Source organism: Anopheles ziemanni, chromosome 2 (assembly GCF_943734765.1).
Source record: "Anopheles ziemanni chromosome 2, idAnoZiCoDA_A2_x.2, whole genome shotgun sequence".
In the NCBI taxonomy this organism is placed as follows: Eukaryota; Metazoa; Arthropoda; class Insecta; order Diptera; family Culicidae; genus Anopheles; species Anopheles ziemanni.
This window is the reverse complement of record NC_080705.1, coordinates 80,845,947-80,855,471: the sequence shown is the minus strand read 5'-3', so window position 1 is coordinate 80,855,471 and position 9,525 is coordinate 80,845,947. Positions and strand designations below refer to the sequence as shown.

Sequence of the window (9,525 nt, the reverse complement as noted above, 5' to 3'; positions counted from 1 at the left end):
TGCATCACTTCCCCGAAAACCGTTGTCCTCGGTGCGCATTTCGAAATAATCAAACCATCCAACCGGCTTCGACGACACTATCATCTGCCAATCAATGCCACAACAATCAACGCCGGTGAATAAGGTTCGCTGAACGGAGTGGGTTTGCTTTTTCCGTTCGGGGTTTTGCTTTCGATCTGTCTCCATCCTGATTCAACCCGCGATCCTGTCCATCCCCAACTTTTCATCGCGTTTGTCGTGGAGAGGGGGGGCGAGGGGGAGGTTCCCAAAAAACCACTGCAACGCATTGCACAAGCGGATCGCACCTCGCGCGCCCGGTGACAATCGAACTTTCGACAGGCTTTATTTTCGACTTTTATGGTGCGTCTCATTTTCGCGGGTTCACATGTCAGCGCAAGAAAGGTGGATCCTCGAGCTCCGCGTCGTTTCGAGGTCTAGTTAACCGAGTGTCAAATAACCCCCCCCCCCCCCCCCCCTCCGCTTCTCTTACGAGATGGAACACACTTCACAACATCTGGTGAAATAAAGCATGCCTTGAGCGAGCTTAAAAGCGGGCGAAAACATCAACAAGCCGTTCGTTGACAGTTGACCAGTCAACTAGGGGAAGAGTGGTTTCAATCACGGTGCGTCTACATAACGGCCCGAAGGGGAAGGTGAAACAACGGCGGCGGTGGGATTGCTTTCGAATCTCGGTTATAGTACATATCGACGAAACCTGTTCGATGCTCAGTGAGCGAACAAAGCCCAAGAGACGCCAAAGGAAAAAAAAGGTTCAAACCGAAAATTACTACCTCTTGGTTCAAAAAACGCCGGCGGGAAGACGCGCGACCCACTGTCACGTGGGCTCACGTGCGAGTCTGCGCCCGCCGTTAAATGCTGCTGACAATTCCGCTCACCCTTTTTCGGCACGATTTTCAGCGCTGCACCGGAGTGTGAAGTCGCACGCACGTCGGGGCTGCCTGCCAGAAATCGTTCCAAAACCGATCGGATCGCAAGGGGAAGATGGAAATTATAGGTTTTCGTAATGGCAGCCGCCCCAAACGAGAGCCCCGATACCGGAGCGGTATCGATCGGGGATGGCCAAACTAGACACGCGTCGAGAAGGGAGGGAGAAGACCTCGCGGGTCGCGGGTCACGGACGAACAACTTAGGGAGGGGGTGTCGGGGGCACACGCGAACACGCCGAGACCGGTTTGGAGAAACATCTTCCATCATCGGTTGAAGACTTTTTGTCGCAGCCAAAGGTGGACAGTTTTACAGTCGTCTCGCAACAACACGACCGGGCGGGGGTCAGCGAGGGTCTCGAACTCACGATGCTCGTTAGGTTAGACAAAGGCTTCTCTTCAGGGGGGGGAGTTTAGAGGAAAAAATATGTCTCAGGGAAGGCCTCCTCAAAATAGCCACCGCAGACAGATTGTTTCGAAGCAATCACTCCGTTCGGGAGTCATTATCGGATTTGGCGAGATGCACTCACACGGTAACGATGGCCTCGTGTATTGTTCGCCGTATGCGACATAAATCCCCCTCGCAAGGTACCAAGAAGGGGGAGGCCACTATAAAAGCATGCCAGTGGCGGCCGGGCCCGACCAATCGGGTCCCGGTGCCGTTCCGATCGAGTGATCTCCGCAACAGCGCAGCATGAAAGTGATAGTGACCGTAAGTCCAACGGCGCGACCTTCGCCCGGTCTCCCACATGGAACCCATCTCCACACTCGCGCATACCTTCTTCTGTCCTTCCAGCTGACGCTGATGACGGCGAGCTGGCTGTTGGGCGCGTGCCACGCCAACCCGTTCAAGGGAACGCGCACGTACAACCTCGAGTCGGACGCGGATCGCTACGGGCGGTACGAACGGGTTCTGCTCGGGCTGCGGACATCCGAAGGTCTCCGGCTGGATCCGGCCCTGCTCGAGGAGGTCCGCCAGGTGCTGCTGGACGAGGAGCGCGCGGAGTCGGCCGCGAGCGCCGAACGGTACCGCACCGTGGACGTGCACCTGGCCAATCCGCAGCAATCGCGACACGTTGCCGAACTGCTCTACCGGGCGCGACTTCAGACTTCGAGGGCGGACCATAACCGGGCCGCGTGAGCCCTACCAACACCTTGCCTCTGAGACGCTGAATTCCTTTGCGGGATGCTCCGGAAATCGAACTCGTCAACCTGTTGGTCAACTGACGCTTTCGACCAACTCCGCCGAAACCTTGCTTCTTTTCCCCGCGACGACTCGTAAAACGAGCCAATGAAGGAATTTTATCGAATGCAGAACAAAATGATATCCCAAAGGGATCGCTCGTTGGTCATAAGTACAAAATAAATTTCGTAAGTCAGGAAATAAAAAAGACAATAAGATAAACACAGTTAGTTACTCGAAACATCAGACAGAAGTGCTGAATATGTGTGCTTTCAGTGCAATTGAAACTAAACTCATTTTATTACTTCCTTCATAATCTGAATCAGAAAGAAATAGTAGAACGAAATATTATAGTGAAATAAACAAAAAAATATTGTAACGGTCATTTGCTCAATAGAAAGCATGTTTTGTTAGTAAGTCACCAAAGCAAATTTTTACATAATAGTTACGTAAAACTGAGGTAAAATTAAGGCAAATACTGCTTTATTTTAGAGTTTTTTTATGCATGTGCGACAGTACCACATAAATAAAATAGAATAATGGAAAAATATATGTACATTTCTGTCCCTTTATGCTGCTTACTTCTTCTTAACTGCAATTTATGAACACATTTTACATAATTTAATTGCAAATCAATTGAGGATCTAGCAATACGGCCAGGCCGTTCCTTCTGAAAAATAAATAAATTGAGGATTTTATTCAGTAATACATATTGTTATCTTAGCGAAGATAATTGTTGTTTTTGTGTCAAAGTAATACTAATTTGAATTGTGCTAAGTCTTCCGAATATTTCGTCGCAAAAAAAATCAACGGGTTTACTTCCTTTTCTTTGTGTTTCCGAAGTACTCTTATAAAATCATATTACTCCAAATAAACATGTTGCTAAATACACAATTAATCAATCACCAATATATTTTTCAGTGTCTAACTTATCGTACGGCTCACTGTACGTACCAAAACAGGCAGAAATATTCAAACCGTCGATAAAAAAAAGAAGCCCCCAAGTGACATACGAAAATGGAAATAAAAAGCCATGTTAAAGCTCTGTACCCAACGCTCTTCCTCCCGAGCCAGCTCACTCGCGGTCACTCCCCGCAGAGCTCCAGCAGGAAGCAAAAGTCCTGTCCCCGGGACAACAAGGACAAGCCACACACTCTTAAGCACACACTTAACCACGACACCGCGATTTCAGTGAATCCTCGTCGCTGCAATCTGCGCTGCTGCTTTTAGGGTTTTTTTTTTGGTTTTTTGTTTGTGTGGTTTGTGCCGGTCCAGTTCCCTTCCCGTTCCACCCGTCTTCCCCACCCCGAGGGCGTGCAGGAAATATGTCGATTGGAATGAAAATTTGCCGCTCCCTGATATCTCTCGCTCGCGATGCGTCCGATGCCGATTGTTGCGCGTAATTTAATGATTACAATTACAAATAAATAACGGCAGCTGCTACTCGCGATGCTGCTGCTGCCCTTTGGTGAAGGGTTGTTTTTGCTGCCCTTCCCTTCAACTCACCCAATCGGCGTCCGATTGGGCATGCCTTGTCCGCTGCACGTGTGGCTTCCTCGGTTCGGACACTTTGTTTCCCATGAACGGAGCGTGTTTGTTTCGGGTTGGCAGCGAAAGCAGACGGTGGAAGAATGGAAATCCCGGGAGCGCGATTCAATGTTTCATTTTGTCCTGCCCGTCGGACCGTTTGTCGAGATGTTGGCTCCTGGAGCCGGGAGCGATATCAAAGGCAGATCGGAGATCGAGCCACGGCAAGCGCGAAAGATATTGTCTGAGTTATTTCTACCCGGGCCGTTGCCGTGCCCTCTTCGTCCCCTCGTTTTGGCCAGCACTTTACCTTTATCGGTCACAAATGCGCTCAATCATGCCCACCGGTGTTTCACAGTTCACGGCGGAACCTAAAACGTAGCCTTCCTTCTGCTATTCCTTCTTCTTGTCCTCCAACGATATGGCCATGGCGCACGGTGGCTTCCGTTCGAACTAAAAGATTCACCACGAGTCCGGGGTGCATTTTTTTGAAAATTCACTAAACCGCAACAAACGGCATTGGTTGGTAGGAAACAAATTTGTTGATCATTAATCAGATTGAAACAAGAGTTATTATTAGGAAGCATGGACGTAAGGGGGAGTATGGGAGTGCGCATGTTTATCGGTGTACGGTGAATAAACGAACTCACTGTATGCAAATTTCCGTCCAGTTTCTGTTGGCATAAGCGAAACGATATTTACATCTACAAGAATGAAGGAAAAATGAACCGGTCCCAATGTATAGTTGGCATAAAACATACAGTAAACAAAATACAATTTTTTTGAAGCAGAGTATTGAGAATTTACTGGTAAATTCTCTGATTTTTCGACACATTTCTCAACAAATACTTGTAATATAAAAGAATCCATGCCGAAAAAATAAAAAAATTAAAGTGCTAGATCACCTGAATGGAATGGAAGAATAACAGATTGATAAACCTCACTTTGTTTGAACAAAATTAAGAAACATCTTAACCATAGTACAACAACGATTTAATAAGTGAATATAGTAGATTCTTGCTTCTTTAGTTGGTGTATTTTTTCATTCAAAAAAGCTACCTTAAAAAATGAAAATGGTAATGGTTTCCCTGATATCTTCATGAACCAATTTCAATTATGAAATGATTACAAATTGTTTAAGAAAAAAATATTTTAGAAAAGAATGTCTAAAACATTTGAAAAAAATGTGTAATCTGATTTACATGAAGTCACGTGCTACAAAACAAGCGAAGAGCAAAAATATGAAGCGTGAATAACGACTGTAAAACATGCAATATTGATAATATTCCGTTTGGTTTTTTTAAATTATATGAATTCAATTAGTTGACCTATGCTCTTAAAAAGACTAAAATAATTATAAAATCAAACTTAGATTCAACAAAACGTGTCACAAATTAAGAAGGTGTTCAGTTCCTCCTCTTAAGTCATAAACTACGCGATTCTTATCGGTAAAAATGAATTCAACAATTAATTCACAATTTATCTTCCTTCGGTGGCAAAGAATGCCATGGATAATGACAGACAGTTTTCCTCAAAATTACCAAGAATTCCGCGCCCAAGGAAAACGAGCTCACCCGCTTGCCGTATCTGCATGCAAATCACCTATTCTAGTGAATGAAGGGAAAAAAGGAATGCTAAACAAAAGCCAACGGGACAAAAAAACAACCAACCCCAGGGGGAACCAACATAAAAGGATTCCTCAATTTACAGCGCGTGCTTGGTTCGCCTCGCGCGAATCGTGCCATATCGAAGGAAAACAGGTTGAATTCGAAACTTTCATTGCGATTTATTAATTTCAATGACAACGACCGATCGCCAGCATTCCGTTCACTCGCAGGAAAAAAAGCTATAAAGAAAACACCTTCATTGTTCCATTGATTGGTGGGTGAAAAAATGCATTGTTATCAAAAGGACGAGGCCCCCCGATGCCCGTGAAACGTTCTTGGGTAGTGGATGATTTTCTTTTTGGTTTTGTTCATCCCTTCATTCAACCGACTTCATGCCTTCACTCACTCGCGTACTTCATTTATCACGGCTCACTGTTGGGCAGCTGGGACCGTTGCTTGAACTCGTCCGTCCCGCTGCTGCATTGCTGCACGATCGCGATCTGCCGGCCGCGAAGTGGTAATGAATCACGCCCGATCTGTCAATCGATATGTCAGTGATCGATATCGAGCTGTCGGGAAGGAGGGTCGAAACGAGCGAACGATCGGGACCATAAATCGATTTCGGGATTAAGATTTACTTGTTACCGTCTTGCCCGAAAAAGGGCAGACGTGGAAACAACCCCGTGTGCGGATTGACTGCGAACCCGGGACCCGAGAAAGTGCACGCTCGTGCATTCGATCAAACACATGACAATGCACCCGATGCACTTGCCGGGCCACCCTCGACAATGGAGCCGAAGGAGCGGAGTTGCGTTACGTTTGGTGATTGTGAGTAATGAGTCTGTTTGCTGCCGGTTTCCTGCCTTCCCATTTTTTTGTACCGTCTCAGATGGCAAAATTCCTCCTCAACTCCTGAGACGATCATTATTCACGTGAAGCTGCGCCAACGCAATGCTGCTGATATGACGGATGGCGCTCCGGGAGAGTGGAAGGACCTGCGATCGCGCGACGATGATTCGAAGGCGAACGACTCAATTTGGCGCACCAGGAATGCATGCGATACGGGACGGAACACACACACACACACACACAAACACACCACTACGCCACTTATCCGCCCGCCAAGTCTCGCGCTTCCTGTTTGCGGACCAGCGTTTCCTGTTGAATATGTATTTCCTTCGGCCGGCGAGAAGCCCAAATTCCGCAGCGTCGAGGACACTTTTCGCGCTCCGTCGAAGGGTCATTGCAGGCACAGACAGAAGGGAAAGTTAGTTACGTTAAGGTCAGCCGGGACTCGGTCAGACAGTGGTGGACCGGCGCTTCGACCGGAGCCGGTAATCGAGCACCCCAGACGTTGTATAAGATAGTAAAACCACCCGAGCACCAACTTCCGTCCGTTCACACGAAAGGAATGTGATCTAGATTTTTTTTGGTTTTGATCTACTTTTCATATGATCGAAATATTTCACAAACGAGCAGCGATTTTCCGTTTAATCGACACGCTTGCAGCTCCTGTTTTACGCAAAACCTGTACCGGCACCGGTTCAATCGTCTCGCCAACCGTCAGGAAAGGACACCTGGACGGGGTGCATGCGAGGTTTCATTCCTTCGAAAGTAGTAGGAATTTGCAATTGTTCTTCATTGTTTGTCACACCAACGTTGGGACAGCGTGGAATGAGGTCGACCCTGGCGATCGGGTATGGTACATTCCAGATGCTTGGCTTGATTACAGAGAATGTTTTACTTATCCGCTTCGATCGGTGGATGTTTATCAAATTATCACTACGCGTTAATTTCACTCAATTGAAGCGAAATAATAAATTAAATAATTTTTATTATTGGAGGAAGCCTTATAAATGAAGCAATTAGAATTGGTCAACATTAAAGGTCCATGTTAATGATAATTTTTATCTTGCAATGTTCATAAACATTATTACGGACCTCCTCAAAAAGCATTTCATTTGAAGGGTCCATAATCACTGTGTTCGTCCTTCATCTGAGATAACGCAGCATTTGATTTGATGAAAAATATGAACATCGGATTATAAGGCTCATTGTGGCAGGATTTGGAACACGAGTACTTCAAATTCTCCTTTAATCCAATCAAATCGCACCTGCACTCAATTCGTTCGCGCTAACTCGATCATGACTAAGCCAGGTACGACTCCAAGAGTTCGAGTTCCAGGAATTGGCGGACGATTAAGGGCTGTTTCATCCTTGCACCACCACCGTCGGATAATCACCAAACCCAATCGGGGCGTGGTGCAGAAGCTGCGAAAAAATCGATTTCGTTTGAGAAAATATTTCCGATCTTCACACTTCACACAGCTTCCGGAGGGGTAACCTGAACGGCTCGGGGAGTGGAGGAGGGCATCCATGCGCGGTGTTTTAATCGGTTGCGATTAGAAGCATTACACACGCAGACACAAATATCCTTTACGCCACAAAAGTTCACCCAAATGCGTTCGGAAGCCAACCGAGGACGATTTGAAGTTTGCCTGAAGCGGACACGGTTAGTTGTGTGAGGTTTCGGTACCGCTGGCTTCAACCCATTCCGAAAGGGAGTCATTTATCAAAGCTTGCCCAAGGAATGGTTCTTTCCGTTTTTCAACTCCCTCAAAAAAAAACACAATGTTCTCATTGCGGCGCATTTATCCGGGAGCATCCGTGCAGATGTAATCTGCGATCGGCCGGAAACGAATTCATGAACATGCAGCACTTCCTCCAAACCAAGAAATGCCTCACGGGAACATTGGAAAAATCGTGAAGGAATGAGATAGCGAGGGATATTAAGCGATAAGAAAAAGGCTGGAAAAAGCGCATAATTTATTCCATTTTAATTGCAACCTGTAAAAATCGGCTACACTTTCCCGCCGACGTAAAGTTTAACGAACGATGCTGCCCTCGGTTGCAATTAAGTCCTTAGGCCTTCGCTGGCTGCAGGGGCGGAGGTGTTGTAGGTACGACTTTGTGGTTAGTTAGTGTGCAGCGTTTCTTCACAAGTCCCGTTTTATGCCGAGCGCTAACGATGTCACTGTCGACGGACAATGATGGCTTAAAGCGCACATTTAGCGAAACTTAAAGAAAAAGCTGACCGGTGCTCAACACTTTCGGGAACACATCCCTCGGCAGTTCAGAAGCGCATGGAAATGGATTCTTCTTTACCTAGGGCAAGGGGGAAATAAAATTAGCTTACCATATGACGATCTCAACCGGGATCCCTGAGGTCCCTTAGCTTTCCAACCCGTTGCGAGCTATGATTCCTTTTGCAAGAGACGACATCCATTCCTGCGTAACGACACGGATTATCCTACATCAGCAGGGGGATCTATGCGATGGGGCCCCTGAGAAATCGACACGAAATAGACTCCTCGGTGTGAATAATGACATGATTGATCGCCACAAATTGCGCACTGCAAGCGGACGGCGATGGCTCGTTGTTTCGGAAGCCCTTTCGCGTCGGCCCTAACCTCCTTTAATGCGTTTTGCCCAAGGGCTGGACAAGGGCCGTTACCACGAGGTTCAGGTCCCACCCCGCCCCAGGTTGGTGGTGATGGAACGAGCTTCCGTCCATTTGCGATATGACCCCTCCGGTGGTTGGTGGGCCCTTAGTTGAGCTCATATTTTACGGCTAAATAGTGCCGCAACTCGGTGCACATGAGTGACTGATTTTGGCTTCAGGCCACGGTGCTGCAGATGGTGGTGAGATTTTTGTCATAATTGCTACGTCGGTGCTAACGTCCAGGTATATGGTAAGAAAGTTTACTATCTTCCAATCGGTGTATGCTGGATCATGAAGTGTATTTTTAGAAAAAGATAAGATTAACAGTCGACCAATGTTATTTAACATCCAAACCGTAACAGCTCAGAAATCATATTCCGAACTTCGTTTTAGCATGTAAGTTCTTCATTTTTATTAGACGGCCTATATTTGTAAGCAGCAGATAACAATTATTTTTTAAATTTATAAAAACATATAACGAAAGCAAAACACCAAACTCGGAGTTAACAAATGCAGTGAAATATTAACGGGAAAATATTTATGTGAAGGCTTCTAATAGATATTTATATCCCTTATACTCCTTATATGTTTGTAAGCAACAAGTTTAATTTTAGAAAACTTTGATTGATAGGTCCTTCGATTGGTACATTGAGTGAAACGCGTATACTATCTCTACTCAGTTGCAGCATAAAAATTCCCCATTTAGTAACGATAATTATGATTGCATGGCACACAAACGAAAAAACAGAACAATTCTCGATC

General features: G+C 46.1%; 1 protein-coding gene across 1 annotated transcript; it reads left to right on the top strand.

Annotated features, from left to right (window-relative positions):
• The first annotated feature begins 1,638 nt into the window (after positions 1-1,638).
• On the top strand, positions 1,639-2,085 carry LOC131294514 (uncharacterized). Its single transcript, XM_058322560.1, has 2 exons — positions 1,639-1,656; positions 1,741-2,085. Exons 1-2 carry the CDS (start codon positions 1,639-1,641, stop codon positions 2,083-2,085), a joined length of 363 nt encoding a protein of 120 aa, XP_058178543.1.
• Positions 2,086-9,525: the final 7,440 nt, after the last annotated feature.